Source organism: Parambassis ranga, chromosome 15 (genome assembly GCF_900634625.1).
Source record: "Parambassis ranga chromosome 15, fParRan2.1, whole genome shotgun sequence".
Lineage (NCBI taxonomy): Eukaryota > Metazoa > Chordata > Actinopteri > Ambassidae > Parambassis > Parambassis ranga.
Window position 1 is genome coordinate 3,157,517 of NC_041035.1, and position 21,732 is coordinate 3,179,248.

General features: G+C 43.1%; 2 protein-coding genes across 7 annotated transcripts in view; one reads left to right on the top strand and one right to left on the bottom strand.

Moving 5' to 3' along the window:
- Positions 1–5,093, top strand: part of hspa12a (heat shock protein 12A) — a 39,556-nt gene extending 34,463 nt beyond the window's left edge. For 5 of the 6 annotated variants that reach the window (XM_028423519.1, XM_028423518.1, XM_028423523.1 and 2 more), the window contains one exon: positions 43–5,093. In XM_028423519.1, the coding sequence (XP_028279320.1) occupies positions 43–674 (632 nt within the window). In that variant the 3' untranslated portion in view covers positions 675–5,093. The remainder of the gene's footprint in view (positions 1–42) is intronic. The other variant, XR_003671826.1, reaches the window with a different exon arrangement.
- A 5,144-nt stretch (positions 5,094–10,237) lies between these two features.
- LOC114447271 (inactive pancreatic lipase-related protein 1-like) lies at positions 10,238–19,410 on the bottom strand. The gene is made up of 13 exons (XM_028423442.1): positions 19,354–19,410; positions 19,230–19,275; positions 18,437–18,588; positions 16,630–16,749; positions 16,421–16,555; positions 16,190–16,298; positions 15,898–16,017; positions 15,703–15,819; positions 14,488–14,606; positions 11,781–11,910; positions 11,572–11,686; positions 11,128–11,295; positions 10,238–10,356 (listed from the first exon to the last, which is right to left on the bottom strand). Exons 2-13 carry the CDS (start codon positions 19,273–19,275, stop codon positions 10,287–10,289), a joined length of 1,401 nt encoding a protein of 466 aa, XP_028279243.1. The 5' UTR covers positions 19,354–19,410; the 3' UTR covers positions 10,238–10,286.
- Positions 19,411–21,732: the final 2,322 nt, after the last annotated feature.

Genomic DNA, 21,732 nt, shown 5'->3' on the forward strand with positions numbered 1-21,732 from the left:
TGCTGATTGTTCTAAACATCAGAATTTGGCTCTTTCCTCCAGCTGAGCTCTTTGAGAAGCCAGAGGTCAGCGACATTAAGTTCCTGTTCTTAGTGGGAGGTTTTGCTGAGTCGCCCCTGCTCCAGCAAGCGGTCCAGAACATGCTCCAAGGCCGCAGCCGCATCATCATCCCGCACGACGTCGGCCTGACCATCCTGAAAGGTGCTGTGCTGTTCGGCCTGGACCCCAGTGTCATCAAGGTCCGCCGCTCGCCCCTCACATACGGAGTGGGCGTCCTCAATCGCTTTGTGGAAGGTAAGCACCCGCCAGAGAAGCTGCTGGTGAAGGACGGCACGCGCTGGTGCACCGACGTCTTCGACACCTTCATCTCTGCCGACCAGTCTGTGGCGCTGGGTGAGATGGTAAAGCGGAGCTACACACCGGCCAAGCCTTCCCAGCAGGTCATCGTCATCCATGTGTACTGCTCTGAGAAGGAGAGCGTGGGCTTCATCAGCGAGCCCGGCGTCAGGAAGTGTGGGACGCTTCGCTTGGATGTGAGCGGCACGGAAAGCACGGCACCGCGCCGCGAGATCCAGACGCTCATGCAGTTTGGTGACACGGAGATCCGGGCCATGGCAGTGGACGTGTCAACAGGGCGTACCGTCAAAGCTAGCATTGACTTCCTGAGCCATTAAGTAGGAGTACATTTTCCACAATTGTTAGAAGCTATGGAAATACAGCTTACATACTTGCACACACATCAGCCTGGGGATATTTACTGGAACGTGATTAAAGTTAATAAATCTCATGGCTCAGTCACTTTGCTTCAGTCAAAGTGTTCACCTGACATTCTACTGTAGAATCCATGTTTGATCAAGGACCAGGGGAGGGAGGTGTAGTAGAGGTCAGAGTTTCATATCTGTCACTGCACGCCATTCCTTTAGTTTATTATACACACTCCAGACAGGAAACATGAAGGCTCATTCACTGCTGATGCTTGACCACTCCTCAGCCATGATGTATTGTAGGACAGTCAGACTGTATAATACTCCACCACAAGCTTCACTTTCTTTAATGCTCCAGCTGATCAGTGTATCATTAATTGAACTGTCTATATGCGCACTACACAACACTGTATGATAAAATACGGAAGGCCATGATAACTCGCGTCTGGTGAAACATAGTAATATTCTTAATACTGTGCATCTGCTCCAAAGATTCATCAGCCCCACTTCACTACACCTTTGAGGACCATACTAGTAGTTTTGCATGGTTCAGCCTTTGAAATATAATATAAACGATGTTTTTAATTTCGACTGACGTGTTTGTTCTAGAAAGCTTTTAGTAATTCACTGCAGATTATTAGTATTTTGACAGAAAGCAGGTTAAGACAACCTGACAGGTATCAGGGACGCCAGTGAGGCTGAATATGTCTTCTATGTGCAGCCTGGTCATATTATATAAAGGACAAAATATTGTGTTAGACATATCAGCTATGGAGGAAGATGGGACCAACAGACGCGTTTTGGCCAGGCTATAAAAAAGTATCGTCATGTTATCAAAATATTCAGTAGAAACAATCAGGAATACATTGATGAACAGTAGCATTTATTTGAAGCCATGTTTCAGCTGCGGTCTGCGGCACAGGTTGTGTACAGATATAGAATTTATTTACTGGAAACAGTTGCCTGCTGCTGGAAGCCAGCCTGATGAGGACAGGGAGACTGACTGTACTATATATCCACACTGCTTTATATATATGTATGTATCAGAGTGTAGAAAGAGAGCATCACACACATATAGATTGTATGTTGTAGGTTTGATAGCTGCATATTTAGCTATGACAGACCTCATATGTGCTGATTGGCTGTTTACTGAATTGGCATTTTGTTCCTATTGACTCTGGAGCAACAAATGTATTCTAAGCCTGGATTTAATGCAAAGCCACCAGTATGGTCCTTTATTATCATCCACAGTTAGATCTGAATCCAGGAATGTGAAGCATGCTCCAATCTGAAAAGAAAGAACAGCCATCAACTGCGCTTAATTGTTGCCTTTGTATGTGCTTCTGGTTATTAGCTGTGGACAGAATGCCACTTGCCCACTTGAATATTTTGATTTCAGGTGTGATAGCACCTGAAAGGTGCCAGTCAGTGTAGAAAACGATGAGTGTGTTTATTTCTGTAAATACAGTATTTAAATTTTGTACAGATTTTTAGCGTTGTTAGCGTCAGCAGCTTTAGAGCCTGTGTGTGTGTGTTAGAGAGAGAGAGCCATGTACTTTGCTTTTTTGTTTCTGTTTCCCATCGCAGAATATAAACGACTATGCACCAACCCATAGTCAGATGTAATTTGAGGGTTAGGGTGTGTGTGTGTGTGTGTGTATGTGTGTGTGTGTGTGTGTCCGTCCTCCAACATCAATTATTTTTAGCAGCCATAGCAGGCAGGTTTGTTCGTTTAAAGCTTGGATGTGTCGCCTTACTCTTATTTTGCAATCTATGGAAACTTGAATACCTCCGTCCTTAATAGCATTTCAGTGAAGAAGTCTGCTGCGTGTTAGTGTTGACATTGTAGCAGGTTCTGAATGTTTCCATCTGTCCTGCAGTAAAGACTCTGCAGTGATGTCAGTATCATGTTATTACATATACAATAGAAAAAATTGATTGAGATGATGTTTCCACTCCAGTACTAAGAAAGTTTCTGTGTTAAACACTGAGGCACAGTCAGCAATAATCAGTAAAATTATCCACATGATCATGAAAGTCTTTATTAAAGAGTGCCTAGAATGAATAAAATGTGATGTCAATATTCACTTCACCAATCAGAACATCCCTTTGAATGATTTAGCTAGCTTTACACATCAGTGTGACCTCGGATGTAATCACTGAGCTGCACGCTGACTGTGAATTCATCACATCTAAATGTTTAACATGGTCTGTCTGCTGGAGTTAAAGGGGCAATACTCTGAGTTCTGTATCATAATCGACCTCTGCTGGCAAACAGCAGGAAGTGCAGCAGCACGGGTCAAAGAAACCTTCCTTTGTAACATGCAGCAGGTACCTGTTTCACCAGAGCAGGATTATGTATAACTGGAAGGTGCAACAGGGATAGATCCCAGTATGCTTCAAAATACGCTCACTCCTTGAGCTCTTCTGTTGGTCCTTGTCTCAGCGCAGCCATTTGTACCGATAGTGCAGCACTTTCTTAGACAGTTTGTCCCTCCATAGTCTGATAAATGAAGTTGCAGTGCTGCTGATTTGGTTCAAATGTGTTTGTTTCGGCACAGTTGGAAGATTTAGATGATAACAGTCACTTTATATAGTAAAGCTGTCAGAGTTCACTAGCGTTCAGCAACAACAGGCTGAATACATTTTCCTCCTAGAGTGAATCCTCTGATTGCACTGATTGATGCTGATGACACCACATCATAACACAACTCCACTGAGAGCTGGCTGTGACATCATGATCAACATTTTGTTGCTTTGGCCCTAGAAATGGATCAACAACCTTCACAGATGTATTTGTCATTTTTTGTCCTAATGTTTTTGAAGGTCTAAATTGTAACTAGTTCTAAGGCCAGTTTCTTAGATCCTTTATCTGAACTGTGAATTAAAGCTTGTCTCGCTTTTCAGCGTCACTGTACAAAGATGCACAAGCTTCAGTGCCCTCTGCTGTTTTCAGGCACTCGATCTGCAATGCACGTTTTGCATGTGTCACAACATAGGAATGACTAAACAAGACGATGCTTTTACTAATAAGCCAAATCAAGGGTTCTTATGGTTCTAATGGTGATGATGATGGTGGTTCTAATGATGAAGATGGGTAGCGGCAGTGATCATTGTGGCTGACGATGTCCGTGGTGCTAAAGATAGTGATGATGGTGGTGCAAACAGTGAGTTAAGATGGTGCCGATGGTGGTCGTGGTAGCGATGATGATGACACTGATGATGTGGTCGTCATGGTGATGATGGTGGTGAAAATGATGATGATGGTGGTTATCATAATGAAGATGATGATGTGGTCGTCATGGTGATGATGGTGGTGAAGATGACGATGATGTGGTCATCAAGGTGATGATGGTGGTGAAGATAACGATGATGGTGGTTATCATAATGAAGATGATGATGTGGTCGTCATGGTGATGATGGTGGTGAAGATGACGATGATGTGGTCGTCAAGGTGATGATGGTGGTGAAGATGACGAGGATGGTGGTTATCATAATGAAGATGATGTTGTGGTCGTCATGGTGATGATGGTGGTGAAGATGACGATGTGGTCGTCAAGGTGATGATGGCGGTGAAGATAACGATGATGGTGGTTATCATGAAGATGATGATGTGGTCGTCATGGTGATGATGGTGGTGAAGATGACGAGGATGGTGGTTATCATAATGAAGATGATGTGGTCGTCATGGTGATGATGGTGGTAAAGATGATGAAGATGGTGGTTATCATATTGAAGATGATGATGTGGTCGTCATGGCGATGATGGTGGTGAAGATGACGATGATGGTGGTTATCATAATGACGATGATGATGTGGTCGTCATGGTGATGATGGTGGTGCTCTCCTCAGCCTTGTGACTGTGTTGAGACTGGCTGAGCTGCTTCTGAGCAGGTGTAGATGATGTTTATACTCGTAGTGACCATAGCAGGGCAGCACTTCACATACTTTACTGATGACTAACCTAATTAGCCTTTATTTCGTCTACACACGTCTCTGTGCTCACACAAACCCTGGGTACTGGATGATGCTGTTATGTAGCAGTTTATTCCTAACGCTATGATAAATGATATGAAGAAATGTTTAGCTGACAGTAGCTTTCTCCTCTTGGTGTGTGAGGCAGTCTGAAGTCAGTGGTCCAGCGGACGTGATTCTACCCTGCATCATGTACGAGCAGCTGCACACTGTGTATAACATACAACACTTCAGAAGATTTTACAGCTAAAACGACTGAGCTTGTAGTTAGGATCACCTCAGCCACTCTTGAACGCAACACAATATATACACTTTTAGTCTTTTATTGTTGATGCAAAGAAGTTTTGTTTATGCTTTTATGTTATATTAATGTCTCTTGCAGTTTTCACACAGTAATGGATGTATTTTGATCAACGCCAGGTATTCACTGTCACCAATAAAATGTATGTGTATTTCAAAGTGGTTCTGTTGTGTATGTATTTTCTATTCTTTTTGTGTGTTCCTTCGTTTTTTCACACACGACAGGGCTGGTATCAAACCCACCTGCTCTCTGATATAAACAATATCCAACATGTCAATGACACCTGTCTATTGTATATTTTGTATTTTTGTGTCTTGCATATTTTACATGTCAAACACCAATTTCAATTGTAGCTGTGTGCCAACCACTGTTGGTTGAATCTTTGTGATGCAACACTGCCACCAAGTGGATTCAGTGAGAAATCCGATTCAGACATTTTGAATCTTTCCAATAGAACATACTTATTATTTTTATTTTATTAGAGATTACTCAGAGACAGATCTAAGTGTCTGCACAAAAGATGAAAGGGGTTTAAAGAGGTAAAACAGTACTAGAAAACAGCTGGGTATGACATGATATCACATTGACTCCTTTTAGAAGGACTCTCTGGGCCTACTCCATCCATATTATTATTATGGTAATTTTCAGTTCACACAGCAAATGTGATTTTTTGTGGGTGTCAGTTATAGAGCGATCACGTTGAAAGTCCGCTGGCAGCCATATTGGAAAATCTAGAACATAATTGCAATATTAATATACAGTGTGTGTACATAGATATGGTATATAACATTTAAATAAATAGCCACCTTAGAATTGTTGGGTGTCACACAAAGTACCATGTTATCATGTAGCCTTAGCATCAGGGATTTAAAATGCCTGATGCTAACATGAAGCCAAGAAATGTGTTGAGTTTAGGTCTAGAAAGTGTGCCTCTATTAATTGACATGAAAAAAAATCATATCGAAATCTCAAGGACCAAATTTGAATTTTCACATTTTTAGAGTGGAATAACATCTAACCAGTTTTAGCCCAATAAATACCAGCAGTGGACTGTCTGTGTGTGTGTGTGTGTGTCCGCTGCCTGGTAGATTTTTGACTCCCTCTGCTGAGCTGTGCAGGTTACAAAAACTCCCATCCAGGGACAATATTCCATTAAACTCAGTGTTTTTATGTTAGTTCCCCTCAAACACCCCCAGCAGTGATTCAACCAGCAGAATATGAAACTAAACACAGGCACTTATTCAGTAACCAGAATACATTTACGCAGTGAGTGTATTATTCTTACACAAGTGGAGGTAGAGAGCCACTCAACCCTCCAGAGGGCAAGGTTGTTTTTAGCCTGGATGTGGTGTGTGTGTCTGTGTGTGTGTGCAGGGGTCAGGGGAAGGGGACCGTGGAGACAGGGTGAGAGGGTTTGATAGGTGTGGCCGATTTCCCTCAAATAGCTATGAAGTACAGTAGTTGCTACGGCAATCTGGAGGGTCCCAAACTCTTCGAGTGGCCCTTTTGGTTGCCAGCTCGGCTGCCCTCCCACATACGCGCTCTCTTCCAGTTAATGGCAGGGTTCAGAGCGACATGACTAACCAATGAAATCATGGGACGGTAACAGGGAGCTTGACACACTCTGCGCTTGTTAAAGCTTCTCGTGGTTGAAAACAGGCAGAATGTAAGTTCATTAGGATTTGTTTGTTTGAATTGAATATTTGTGTAACCTTCTTAAGTGTTCAGGTGTAAAGGTACACCTAAACACTTAACACGCACACACACTCACACTCCTGTCCACCCCCACACACATACACACACACACTCACACGCTGGTGTTGAGTGAATGAGGCAGACTGTGTTGTTGTTTAATGATGCTCAGGTCTGCCAGAGAGGACTGTGAGTCATGCTGGAAACAGGACACACAGAGAACGCACAACAAATGTTGGTGGTTACATTTAGGTAAGGATCAGGGCTTAAACAGACGCCTTCACAACAATAAAGTATTTTTTATTTTGCACGATGTTTCACATTTACCAATTTCTTGGTAACTATGGTGACAGGTGTTTGTGTTTCCTGTTTTATTTTGATAGGCACCTCTCCTCTGGTTTCAGGTTTCCCTCCTGTGTGTCTCCACCTGTTGTTGATCACCCGCCCCGCCCTGATGTGTGTTACACCTGTGTGTCAGTGTGATTTCTCCCTGTGGTCTCTCACTGTTAGTGTTTGATCCAGCCTGTTTTCTGCCTTTTATCAGACCGACGCCTGCCTGACTCTTTGGTCCTGTGTGGACTGGTTAGCTGGGACTCAGTATTAAATAATTGCACTGGTATCAGGTGTGTACTTTTGAGTCCTGCCTCAGTCCTGATCACACCCTGACCACCACGTTACACACACTGTGTTTACTTAGAGACAGGCCGGGCTGCAGCTGCAGTGATTTGAATGTTAAAACGTCCATCTTTACTGCAGATTTAACATAAAGCCTTTGTATAATTCACCATAATAACTAATAATAATAATTATACAAAGGTGAACACTTTTATGTGTTTATGCGACCACTTGTCCACCTCTCACCTCCACTTATATACCACATTTTTACCTGCATTTGGAATAACCAGGATGTAGGCAAGACCCCCTTATACCCCCCTGACAACATAGACAGATAGAGCTTCACAAACCCATGGGCAAACATCATGGAAAGCTGGTTCGCCTTCAGTTGGGGTTCAGCCACCATTCTTAATGTAACATAGCTGGTTACTCTCCTACAACCCATCACCATAGCCATCATGACTGACCAAACAACAAATCAAAGAGTTTTGCCTCACAAACACAAAACAGTGAGCGTCTGTTGTAGAAGGACAGCAGCTGTGTACTCTTAGCACCCAATCCATTTTTTATACGAAGGTCAAAACACGTGGTGATGTTCAGACTGCACCTTCTCTCCTTATTCCTTCTTTAGTGTGTCCCCGTCCTTTAGTGAGCGCGCTCTTCAGTTTCGCAGCATCCCTCGGCGTTGCCATCCAGCTAGCGGTCAGGGGTTAAGTTTGTTGTGTAAGCATTCCTCAGGGGGGCTATTTTTCCTTTGCCACCTACATGTATACCTCACTAATTCATGACCTGTCTGTAAATGCTTTGTTAGTAACAATGCCACCCCCGAAGCTAGCGGCTTAAAGAGCAAGAAAAAGAAGCGCTGTCATTCGTACATTTCCCTCTGACAAACACACATAATTACAGGAATTAGCCCGCTATTTTGTCATTAGCCTTCACTTTCAATGAGCCAATAATGAAAAGAGAAACAAGAGTCGCAGACAAAGACGGATGTCTTTGGAGGATTTCAAGACACTTTCTCCCCCCCACCTCTTAGCCCACACATTCAATTTGCTGTTTTATTAATATTATTAATGTAGTCAAGCTTCAAGCTTTGAAGCGGAGACTTTTCCTTCTGATTGGTATTGTGTGAGCGCTGATGGCTCAGCTTAGGGGAAGTCAGAGTGATTTCAAATGCACTTTGTTTAGCGCCATGATGAAAATGGCAGCTCGACTTTCTAAAGCCGTATATTTGCGAGCGTGATTATGGGGTGTGTGTTCAAATAAATGAAGCCAAAACAATGACACACAATCAGGACTTCATAAGCCAGGGAAAGGCCACGGACAGATTAATAAGTGCTTTGCAGACACACACACACACACACACACTTGTACATGCAGAGGACTTTTGGAATTACAGATATATGTGACACATTAGACAGGATTCTGTCCGGGAACATTCTGTATCCAAATGAGCAGAAGAAAGCAAAGACCCCAGCATGTAATTTACTGTTGATTTGTGTTTGCACAAATGGAGCCTGATGTCTTTTCAACATTAATAAGGGTAATATTTACCCTCGGCTTGTCCTGACAGGCCTTGGCAGTGAGGAACCGTTAGCTTTGTGCAGCGGGAGACAGACTCTTGGACATGTGGAGTATTCCTCACACTGCAGCATGTTAAACTGACAGTAATAACACCGGCGCTATAAATAGCTGTGAAGTTGTCATGGATGTTTTTGTGTATACTACATACAAAGACTTAACACATTTTAAGTATTATACCCACTTATAAAAGGCTCATTATTCTCAGTCTCCTTGTGGTATGTTAGTTTGTGTCAGTTCCTCATGGATTTGTGCGTTTTTATTATTTTGGTGTTTTTTTTTGTTGGGTTGTGGTTTTATGGTTGTTTTGCACCACGCTAGTTTTTGTAGTTTTTTGTGTCTTTTTATCATAGTTTTGTGTTGGTTTTGTATCGCTCGTTAATCAGGGCTATAGGGTCTCTATAAGTGTGTATTAAAAGTAAAGAACACAGCCCCCTGTTCACTTGTTAAGCAGAAGAAGCCAGTCATTTATTTTTCACCTTATGTTACTTTATCTTACTTGTTTATTTTAGTATTACTTTTCATATATTTATTTGCAGGTAAGTCTTTGCATTCACATGTCAATTATTACCAGGTGCTTAAATGTGTGACTAAAATATAGATATATGAAAATATCCTTTTATTCTGAGACTTTTCATGACCCATCATTTTAATTGTTATATCTAATAACTAAGCTACTTCTGTGTTTAGTTTTCCGTTTAGTGTGAAAGTGACTTTTATTCTGATAATCACGGCATGTCTCAGTCTCTTTCACTTCCTGTGTTCTTCTCTCCTCTGATTGGCTGCCCTGCCCTCATTGTTTCCACCTGTGTCTGTTGCCCTCACCTGCTGTAGTTACACCTGCTCTGTGTGTCTTTGTCAGTGTTAAATTTATTTTTTATTTTATTTTATTATATTTGTTTAAATCCTTTTGTTTATTCTTTGTTCAGTTTTACTGCTTCAGGTTTTGTTAGTGTGTGTTTGGCTGGTTGGCTTTTTTTCAGCTCGCTTATCGTTATGTTCTCTGCATCATCTGCATGTGGCTCCTCCCCCTTTACACATCATTTTAATGATTTTATGAATTTTCCCCATTTGGAAGATCATATAATCAGATCATATAATGACACCCCAGGTAAAACACATAGATCTTAGATAGACATTTTACATAGATATTATAGAAGGAATAACTACCCTAAAGCCTATGTGACACCCCTGTCCGGCCCTCATCCACACATCCTGAACGCAGCAGGCGGATATCTAACATAACAGTCCCCTCTAGTGGAAGCTCCTGCTAATGTTGATCCAGTAAAGATGAAGTGACTTTGCATTGATCTGCTCCCTTCATTTGATCTGCTGCTGCCTGCACAGAGATGACATGAGAGCCAGCTCAATAGCTTTAAATGCTGAACCTTTATTGAGAGAACCAGTGAGTGTGGCTGCTTAAGCCTGGCATGGAAGCACAGACTGGATCTCATTCTCCTTCACGTTTCCCGTTCCACAGAAGAGGAAGCTGTGAAGGAAGAAAAGGAGGCTCAGTGAATTTGTCTGTGTAGCCCTGGTGCTGAGGCAGAGAGCCTGTGAAATCCTTCAATTCTGTTAGATTAAGTCAATTCCTGCTTGCTGATTTGTATTTGTTATGATCATTTATTTCACAACTCATCAAACCACACAGGCATTAACACCTCACCCCCTACTCCCAGCTGCCCTCACCACTAGAGGGCAATAGAGATGGTCCCATGCTGCCCTCTAGTGGCTAAAGTTTGCGGAACAGGACCTGTTGCCATCTGACAACACAAAGCAGGTCATTTATTCTTGGTTATGAATAGATAATTTGCTTATGTTTGGATCTGAGGTTTGTATGCAGCATCCTTTTCCCTCCTTTGAAGTGAACAGGTACTCGGGCTCTATAACCTTACTGAGCCCAGACATTAGAAACACACAGAGTAATAAATAGAGATAGAGATCAAATAAATAGAGAGAGGAATAGATATATAAATGCATAAATAAACAAATAAATTCTACAGGCAGAGGAAATATAAAAATAAATCTAGCCTCATTCTCATCCTGTTATTTTTTTAGGGAGTCACAAGGAGGTGCACGTCAGCTGGATGATCAGGGCCTGCCTCATACAGATGAGGAGGCTGGAATTACCCTCAGCTATAACAATATATGATAGTAAATGAATCATTGTATTGTTGTTTCCCATGTTTTTTGGGGGTGCAGACGTCTGATCTTGTGGAAACTTGCGTAGTAACTTGCTTTACAGAGAAGACCAACTTACATCTTTGCGTCTTTCCCTCTCTGCAGCTCCACCTTGGAGGCTCCGTATCTTGGTTGTAAGGGGTTTAAGATGTGGTTGTTCCAGCGAAACTTCACCTCTTTCACATCACCCACGTCCACCTCGGCTTCAACCAGCAGGTCGTACTTCTTTCCAGGCACCAGCGTACCCCTGGAAGAAATGGCAGAGCAGGCCTCTTAAAGCCTGCAGGCAGTCACCCCTGAACCAGTTCTAGAGACTGCTCTGGAGCTGATTGTTAATTTCATGTCCTCAGTGTCAAAGAGGTGACTGTTCCTCTGACTACTGTAGAAGAGATGAAAGGTATCTGAGCTGCATAAATCACAGTCACATTATCTGACAGGTGACAAAGCAGGAAGTTCCATCTGCTCCTTTACATGGACTGAGATGATGTGTGTGCTCCATAGAATAATGTATGACTGCTCTTACACATGGAGCTTGTACTCCTTGGTGCTGGCACTACCTCCAGCCAGTGCCACAAACATGCGACCTAGGTTAGGCCAGATGGGACCGCCCAGGGTGAGTGTCAGCTTGTAGCTGTAACCTAGAAGTAGGAAACATAAAGGAAGCACAGAGTGTAACCTGATTGTAAGTCCTGTCTTCACTTTTTGCCAGGGAAGTAAGGGCACGGTACTCACGGCCAAAGGGCTTTGAACTGCCGGTGTTGAGGAAGTACTTGGTATTTGAATCGCCATCAGTCACAGTGAACCTGTCAGCAGAGTGGCCCATCAGAGGACAATTGCTGTCTGCACATGGGAAACACTTTCCCTGTGAAGACAAGGACATGGTGAGGTGTGAAGAATGAGCTCACCCCATGATTGAATGTGAGCATCTTCTCCTGTCAATGGGAAAAAAGTGACAACCTTCAAGGACTCCCCCCCCGCCCCCCATGCTTCTTTCAAATGTTGCAGATTGGCACCTTATAAATAAGAAGGTGGGGAATCGCGCTGGTTTCGCAGTGTGTTACTCTGTGGGAACAGGCCCACTGCACGGCTGTCAGCTATGGCTGCAGGAATAACACCAGAGAGCGTTTACGAGGTGAATGACAAGGAGGTGCTGTCATCTCTCAACAGGGACATAGTCACATGAGGTCATTCTTGGCGCTCCCCGGGCCTCCTTTGATCAGGACATGTGTCCAAAGCGGGGATAAACTGTCATTAACGCAGACAGCTGCAGATACAAGCCCTCCCCATGGAGGACGTGAGGGAAGTCCGCTTACCTCGCCCCATCAACCGCAACAAAAATCCAATCTTACCCAATTGACTTCTAAAACCAAAGAGAAACGGTATCAGTGTCATACAGCAGCGACAGGTGGCAGCCTCATACACATGCTGAGATGCTGGACATGTGGGCAGATCTCCTTCCAGCCCTCCTTTTGTCTGAGCCCATCTGATATAAGAATCCTCCACTCTATGTAGTCTGCACACCAGACACTCTGCTGGGACCATTAAAGGCTTCTTCACACTATTTTTATACAAATCTAATCCATGTCTAACTGGATCCATTTACACAATTTATTTCAAGATTTTGGTCTTTTAATCCACTTACATGAATCCATGACTGATTGTATTTGATGAGGTGACATTCTGACTGCAGGATAGTCACAGACGGGTTTTAGAGGGACATTCTTCCGTCAGATCCACATTGAGTAATACGTCAAAAAGAGAACCTCTATGTCCAGATTGATGGTATAGACTAGGGTAGCAACAGTTTGGTCCCATTCGCACACACTGACGCCTGGTCTTTGTGTCAGTTGTCAACATGTCTGGTAAGAGTGCAGGACGATTCTCATCCAGAGTTATGTTTCATTTTCACTCATGGTGCCTCCACTGATTATTGATTTCAGGCTCCATTTAGTTGGGTTTAGGCATGAAATTTGTGGTTAAATGATATAAGGCCTAAAAACAAGGGATCAGTGTCACTGTTTCATCTAATCCTGACACTTCCATTTAAATCACCAGATATTCATCCATCCATCCATCCATCATCTGAACCCGCTTTGTCCTGTAGTACAAGTTCACAGGGGGGGCTGGAGCCTATCCCAGCTATCTACGGGTGAGAGGTGGGGTACACCCTGGACAGGTCACCAGTCCATGAAATCCAGCTCATTCTTCAATTACATATAGCAGCACAACAGATGTCTATGGCTGCTGGTACTGTGGTGTAAAGACGCAGCAAATACATGTAAAAGATGTGCACACTTTTACGGTTACGCCTGCAGCACTGACACTACTTGAGTGACCAAAACCTACTAGCACAGTTATATTTCCAGTCTTTGGGAATGGCCACTGTATATATCTGTTGCCTGTATGTCATATATGTCGTAGCAGGTAGAATCTGTCACCATGGCAGCCAAAAAGAGTGGCTGATGGAAAAGTATTGGGTCAAAATGTTAGGAAGGCATGTCACCATCTCTGTGTAAACCTAACCATGTTTAATGGCTAAACACAGGCTCTCCTCAGGGCTGCGTTCTCTCGCCACTGCTTTTTCTGCAGATCAGTAAAGGAGAACACTTATTGGGTTACGTTTTCTGATGATGCCTTCTTTGAAGAAAATTGTCATTCACTTTAGGAAATCCAAGACGGACACAACAGGTAGCATCGTCTATGAAAAAGGTTCATATAAATACCTGGGCACCGTCTTTGATTCCCGACTAAAGTTCGACATCGATACAAAAGGCAGATGAACTCATTCAGTTTATTGAAAAGCATCCTGTTATCAGTCTGACATTAAGAGCCCCCTGACCTTGACAGGAATAATCTTAACTATGTGGTCAGAATTTGTTCATTTAATCTGCAAAGAACAGGTCCTACAAAGGGCAAAATACATTAAAAAGCATGACCACTTACTCCATGAAGAATTTGTATTAATGCCATCAAAAAAGCGGTATCTGCAACCTTCTAGTCGGACTGACGATGAACTGTTAGATGAGGTCATTCCTCTATGGTTGGGTTCTCAGTGCAATATCTTTGAAGTACTCATCTAGGCTCTTTACACTTGGCGGTCAAACATACGTGTTTATTTTATCCCTACTTATGATTATGGTTGTGTGGATGATGCTGAACAGACTGTAGGAACAGAATTGCCCTTCAGTGATTAATAAAGTTTACTGACTGACTGACTGACTGACTGACCTTATAACAGGTTTTTAATACCTAAATCCAACTATGAGTGAAAACAAGCCGGCAGTGATGTTCCCAACAGTCATAAAGCACAAATGAGACCATGCCAGGCTGCTGCATGATTATAGGAGGACTGTATAATTTACTGCTGCATCTTTATGCAAATTCTGGAAAAAAATTACGTTTTTACTGAAATGTGATCTTAGATGAAGCGCAGACTTACATCAGCAAAGCTGTCCTTGTTAGGGCAGGGGTATCCTAGGAAGCCTTTGGATTTACCAATGCTCTCAGTGTAGTACTCGTAGGCCCGGGCATGGTTACAGGGATTGAATTTTGCGGTACCTGGAGAAAGGGTATGTGTACGAGAGAGAGAGAGACAGAGACAGGTGTACACGTAGGTCAGGGCTTCTTTTGTTGTCTCCTATAGAACAGGGCACTTCAGGACTTGTAACTATGCAGCCCTGGCTCCTGCTCTCCCTCCCTTATCTATAGGATCAAAAGTGGCAGATTCAGCTGTGACAGCCCTCCCCCTTTCCTCCCTCCCCTCCAGACTAGGCATGGCACCAATGCTGCCACTTGAGCCTCTCTGCTCAGCGGCACATTGTAAGAGAATCCCATCATCTTTATTATAAAAAATGTCGGCTCAGGACTCCAGTCTTCCACTGATCACTGATAACAGGATGTGTGTCATCGCACCATGTATGACAAGAATGACTGGGCCGATGCCTGATGCCGACTAGAACACAGCGCATGTGTAGATGTCACATCATGTGCTTTGAAGGTCATAATACAACCCCTCTCTATTGTTATGTTTAATGCAAGGCGAGATGTGAAGATGTGTTTTGCTTCTGCAGCTAATATTAGATATTAAAATCACAATAAAGGCTCAGAAAACATACAGTGTTGGAGCTCTAATGATGAGGTAGGCTTTGTTTTCCTGGAAATGTTAAAACAAAGGAGTTGTTTATGATTATGACACACACACGCACACAATGTTCCCAAACCTAACCAAGTCAAGCAGCAAATAATAAAGAAAACAGTACAGGCAGACAAGGAGTCAGGAAGTCTGAGGAGGCACACACTAGTCACTAGAGGTGTCAGCACCTTATCATCACATACTACACTATGTAATTGATAATATAGAGTACCTCACATAGTGAGATGCTCAGTGGCTTGTTGTGTTTGCTTTTGGTAAGTTTTTTTGTGATTGTTGTTGGTTATGTGTGAAGTTAGTCACAGACATGAGTGTAACATGTTCTTATTGAGGTGTGTGAGGTGAAGCATCAGGTAACCTAGGCACCTTGCAATTGTTGAGCCTTTTGTGTACTTTACTAGGTGGCTTTAGCTGCTCCTGTATACATATATTTGCATTACTTTGGAGCACAAGCAGTTTGTTTGGTTGGCAAAAGCATGTGAGCATTGTGTCACGTCATCTTACCGGCCCAGATGTTGTCGAGTTCAGTGGGCTTGCCTTTGTTGGCAGAGCAGCCAGGCATCAGTTCTCCTCCATTGGGGTAAAAGTCAATGTGACCCACAGGCTCCGACATCCCCAGACCTGAGAGGATGGACACGGTGTCAGTGCATCAGGGTTCGGGAAGCTAAATAAAGACATGTGATCATGAGCGATGTCTACCAAGTTTGGATTTGAAGGGAAGAGCATCAGTGTGAATGACATCCACGAAGATGGCGTCGCTGGTGTCCAGACGTACAGCTGCGTTATTTTCTTCAAAGTAAGGCTCAATTGGGTCCAGTCCTGAACAGAAACAACAGGTTAATCACAGAGGAGGTGGTGTTGGATGGGGATGCCTCTTTGTTACTATAGAAAAGATGGCCTATAAATCACATATTGAGCTTATAATTTAAATCCCTGAGGACCAGGAGTATAATATAGGAACCAAACATTTTACAGTGTGAGGCAAGTTCACCTGTGATGCGTGCCAGCCCAGGGACTCTGCTGCCAGCCTCTCCTGCAGCATGAGCTCCCAGACTGTGTCCGATAATGTGGAACACGTCGGCGTTCTGTTTGTAGTAATCCTGTGTCACACAGCATGTAAGGTCAAACATACAGTCTGTACTACAACGATTTGTGTTTTTTGTCTGTCTGTTATTTCAACAGACAGACTATGGCATAGCTCTTTGAAGATAAAGGTTTTTACCATGAGGAATGAGATCATGGAGGCCACCTGGGCGCCCACCACCCTGGCGTTATTGGCAGCTTGAGCATACTGAGTCCTCACTCCTGTCTTCCACTCCACAGCAATGCAGTTCACATTCTCCCACTGCACCATAGTCTACAGCACACACAGCAGGACGTTCAACAACACACTGTACAGTACAAAACCCAGGATACAGGGTGCACACTCACCTTACACATGTCCTGTGGCCAGTCCTCATCTCCCTTCACCAGATAACCAGGAATGATGAATCGAGTTTTTTTCTTGCCGTTGTAGTTGGAGACCTGGATGGTTTGGTCAGCCTTGATCTCCTGATGATTTCAAAAGAAAAGCATTAATGTATGCATTGACAGTCACAGTTTTTCGGAATACTTTAATACAATATTTGCATTAAAAGGATCTGATACAGGCTTGTAGCACCAACCCTGACCTTTGACCACCAGATTCTAATCAATTTAAATCTTGAGTCCAAACAGAGGTGCTGCATGCCAGCAGGTAAGGCAAAGCAACTGCTTGACAAACCAACTTTAAACTGCAGCAGTGGTATTGTAGGCCTCCCAACTGCATTCACTTACTGTTGCAAGTGTCATGCATCCTGTGATTTTTTGCACAGGGCATCAGAAGGCTCTAGCCCTCTGGTGCATAGTGATCACTGCAGTGGACAGCTACTAAAAAGTAAATTTCTCTTTAATGCATTGGTTTTTTTGGTGGCTCTGCACATCAGCCTTTAGAGTTGTCTCTGCTGCCAAACTCCATTGAGGTCAACTCAGTGGTGAGTCAGTGTAACTGCAAAAAAATTTCCTCTGAATCCAAGATGGCCGACAAACAGCCACCCTTGCCGACCACGGCTGGCATACCTGCTAAATTCTTCTAATCTAGAAGAGTCCCACAGGAAAAAAAATATGATGATATGCAGTAACATCTAAGGAAATATATTATCTGTTTGGAATATGAAATTTTTATGTCCAATATGTAGAAAATTACGATTAACCATGTGTCCAATGAAGTGGACATCATGCATCACCCAGTATATTTTTTAACACAAGTAATGTAATTGCTTCACTGTTTCTTGTGACTGTTTTGGTTATAAGTCAGTGTATAATTGTTATGTTTATAAGCTATTTGTTTAAAATACATTTTTTTGCAGATTGTAGTTTTTGTTACTCTAACATTTATTTTATCATATTTTGTAGTAGTAGTAGTAATAGTTTGGCACAGGATATCACTGGCCCCAACTCACAGATGTGAAAAATGCAAACAGATGCCATGATGCTGCATGCACCTGGAAGACCAAGTACATCTGCATGCAATGCTGTGTGCCACTGTGCCCTGGATGCATTGCGAACTTTCATACAGCCTAGGTGTTATGAACATAGAAGTGTTCCGGGATGCAGAGACCAAAATATCAGTTTGTGTTTTCTTCCACCATGCTAATGTAATGGTTTGGTAATACTGTCCTGTATCCTTTTAGAACTGTGATGACTCACAATAGAGTTTCTCCTGTTGGAGATGATTTGACACATTCAGGTGTAAGAGTCAGTGTCATTGGTTTTCTTATTCAGGCCTAAACATTGCGCCTATACAGTGATGAAATTTCCAGAAAATTGTTGAAAAGTTTTTCAAAGCATAAAAAAGAAACAAGTGTTTGTATATTTACAATATAACACAAATTAATTCATTTTTACAGTAAGTTCACAATGTTTTCTGTTGAGCGCTCAGGCACATGTTGTCCACTGGATTGGACTCTAACTTTATGAAAAAAATCACATTTTTGGAAAAAACTTTTTGAACTTTTTTTTTCATGTCCTGAGAAGAATAAAAACACTTAAAAAAAATTATTGACCAAGGCTTTCATAATTCATGCATCAGAGGGCTAGAGTCCAAAGAAACCACTATGACATTTTTCTAGGAAGCATTCCTTAGATACACTATGCGATAAAAAGTTTAACTCAAGGCCAAAATGTCTGCCGAATGCTTTATATTGGACGGATCTCTTACCTGGTAGTAGCGGTTCTTCTGTGTGAAGAGGAGGAAGCGGGTGCCGATCTTCTCAGGATGCCAGGGCAGGGCGGAACCTGGTCTATGGGCAGTGCCGCTCCAGGGAGGCTGGTCACCAAAGCAGCCCAGCTCGTCATAGCAGACCTCAGCCGCTGTGGATATGGAGAACACATCAGTGTATTAAACCTTGTACAGATGGATTACACTCATCCCCTACTTTAGACAAAGAGTACTGGGTCATGGCGACCTCAGGTGCAGACCTATATTAAGATCTATCTGACCATACAGCCCTCTGTGTGTCCGGTCCACTGGTCACCTGGAGCCTTAGAAACCATGTGCATAAGCAGATAGGGAACACTCAGCTTCAATGTGGACATTTAACTGACCTCAGGCTGGTTTAGCAGAGGGCTAAAATATTGGACCAAAACCGTTGACCTGTACAGGCAGTTGTTGGAAAAAAATCTCGGTATGTCGTGAGATCAGGTCGGGTGTTGGCCTGCACCTCATTCCAAGTCTGTTTCATGACTTATATGGACAGGACTGTTTTACAAAAAGGGAGATCTAAGTCAGTTCAACCAATATGCAGAGTGTACCAAAAAGGGAAGAAACTACAAAGACCAGTATGTTCACTCAAAGCAATGGCAGCTGGTTGCATTTCAAGACCAGATACAGTCTGGTTTAGAACATTGACTTTGTTTCCTCTATGAATCCCTGTGCAGGAAACAAGTAAACAACTTAACTGCATTAGTCTCGATCTGAAAATAAAATATAAGATCAATAAAACTCATCTCACCATATGATGCGCCAATGAGGATGCAGAACAGACCCAGACTCCACATCTGATGGACATAAAGTGTCATTTCGGTGGCAGAGAAATTAAAAACAAGAATATGAACAGGAGCGTGCTGTGTACTCACATCAAGGCCAGACAAGAAGTCAGTGAACTGACTGTGACCCTCCTCTGCTTTGAATACTCCGCCAGCTGCCTTTTTACTCATGAAGGAGTGGGGAAACACACAGGTGACACACTGATATGTCAATAATTACATGCGAGCTTCATACAAACTTTATTCTTTCAAAGTTTTTACAGATGAGAGAAGGACAGAGATGATAGCCTCTATACTTCCACATTTAGATATGCCCATGTGCAGGATTTCATTATCACAAGATCAGTTTAGTAAAAACATATAATACACACTTTAAGTTCTGTATATCACATTCAAACTACTCTCTGGTAACTGAATTATGACATTATGAGACAGGATTGTTATGCATTTTTTTATGTTAGACAAAAAACCATGTACTCGGACACCAAATTCCTTGGGTTTGCAAACTTCTGAGGATGATTCACTTGAAACCATAGTTCTGTTGCTGCACCTCTGACCCGTCTAACTTCTACTTGCAACTCCTTTGCTGGGCTCATGAGGCAGCTCACCTCCGCTCCCATCCTCTCTCCACTTCCGATTCTGGTCTCCAGGTCTCCAGGTTGTGGTGGACTCCTCTGATGTGGGGGTGTGGGCAGTCCTTTTCCAACACTCTGCTTCTGACCACAAGCTCCATCCCTGTACCTTTTTCTCCCGGCGTCTCTCCCCAGCTGAGTGCATCATGCAGTTGGCAACAGAGAACTCCTGGCAGTGAAGCTGGCTCTTCAGGAATGGAGACACTGGCTGGAGGGGTCAGAGCAGGCTTAGTATATCTCCAGTCTGCTAAGAGGACTGCCAGGCTGACTGGGCATCAATATGTCTCCGTTTGGAACCATCTTGCCAGCTTCCTGCGTGGTAGGAGCCCTAACCTTGCCTTTTGATGCTGAGTTGTGCTCAATCCTGGTGGAGGAGACAGTTCATGCACCCTCTACCCATACCTCATCGACCTTGGTCACACATAGCAGTGGACTTTGTAACTGGTTTAACCCCCACTAACGGTCACACCAACATTCTCAGCTGTCAACCGTTTTTCCAAAGCAGCTCATTTTATTCCACAACCCAGATTACCCTCAGCCTGTGAGACAGCAGACTCTTTAATAGATCAGTTTCCAGTTGCATGGCATCCTCTCTGATCTCTCAGATCGTGGTCCACAATTCACCTCACAAGACTGGAAGGCACTCTGTTCTGAGGACTGAGGGACTAGAATTCCCTCGGGGCCATAGTCAGCCTCTCATCAAGCTTCCATCCACAGTCTAATGGACAGTGGATGGACAATCAGGACTTTGAAACATCTCTGCATTGTCTTACCTCCCAGCATCCTACCTCCTGGTCTACACAGTTACCTTGGACTGAATATGCACATAATTCACTTATCATCTTCCATTGTTCTAACACCTTTTCAATGTTCCTTAGGTTAACAAACAACAAATACCTGGTACAAATACCTGGGAATGTACATGGACCACAAACTGGACTGAAGTAAGAACGTGGACAATGTTTACAGGAAGGGCCAGAGTCGCCTCTACTTTCTGAGGCAGCTGAGGTCCTTCAACATCTGCAGGATGATGATGAGGATGTTTTATGAGTCTGTGGTGGCCAGTGCCATCATGTATGCTGTTGTCTGCTGGGGCAGCAGTCTGAGGGTGAGGGACATAAACAGACTCAACAGAATCATCAGGAAGGCGGCAATGTTGTGGGAGAGGAACTGGACTCTCTGACAGAGGTGTGTCAGAGGAGGATGTTGTCCAAAATAAAGACCATACTGGACTGTCCCTCCCACCCACTCCACACTGTGCTGACCAGCTACAGGAGCTCGTTCAGCAACAGACTCCGACTCCCACGATGCACCACTGAGAGACACAGGAAGTCATTCCTGCCTGTCTCAAACTACTGAACTCTGAACTGTAACAGTCACTCAGACACTGTACATTCATACTGATACATTCATGTCATGCTCTTTACTGTGTAAAGGTTTTTATACAGTAGTAAATATGTTCTTTAGATACAACTCAGGGATTTAAATGCTGTCTAGGTATTTTGATATTTATTATATATTTCATATTTCAATGTTCTTTTCTTGTATTTGTCTGTAACAAACAAGAATTTTCCCCTTGGGGATAAATAAAGTAATTTCTGATTCTGAACAACCTCCCCTTATCCCGGAAGAGGAGGTTGAAGTCACTGTCCTGTTGGTTAACCACCATCTGAGGTGTTGCAAATGGGTCTGAGGGACACCCGGAGAGCACTTCTCTGGACCTCACCCACAAATAAGCGCCTAGCCGACGAACCAAGCAGAACCTAGCAGGAGGTTTGGCAAGAGACATCCCTTTCAAGGTGGAATCTATTAAACTGGCTCCTAAATGTATTGGCCC

What these genes read in the sequence shown, in the direction of transcription:
- LOC114447271 (XM_028423442.1), bottom strand. Translation starts at nt 19,275, where the DNA reads ATGTGGAGTCTGGGTCTGTTCTGCATCCTCATTGGCGCATCATATG. An exon ending in GGCCACAGGACATGTGTAAG is followed by an intron (nt 16,556 to 16,629) that starts GTGAGTGTGCAC and finishes TGTGTGCTGTAG; the next exon opens with ACTATGGTGCAGTGGGAGAA. An exon ending in ACTCGACAACATCTGGGCCG is followed by an intron (nt 14,607 to 15,702) that starts GTAAGATGACGT and finishes CCCTTTCTCCAG; the next exon opens with GTACCGCAAAATTCAATCCC.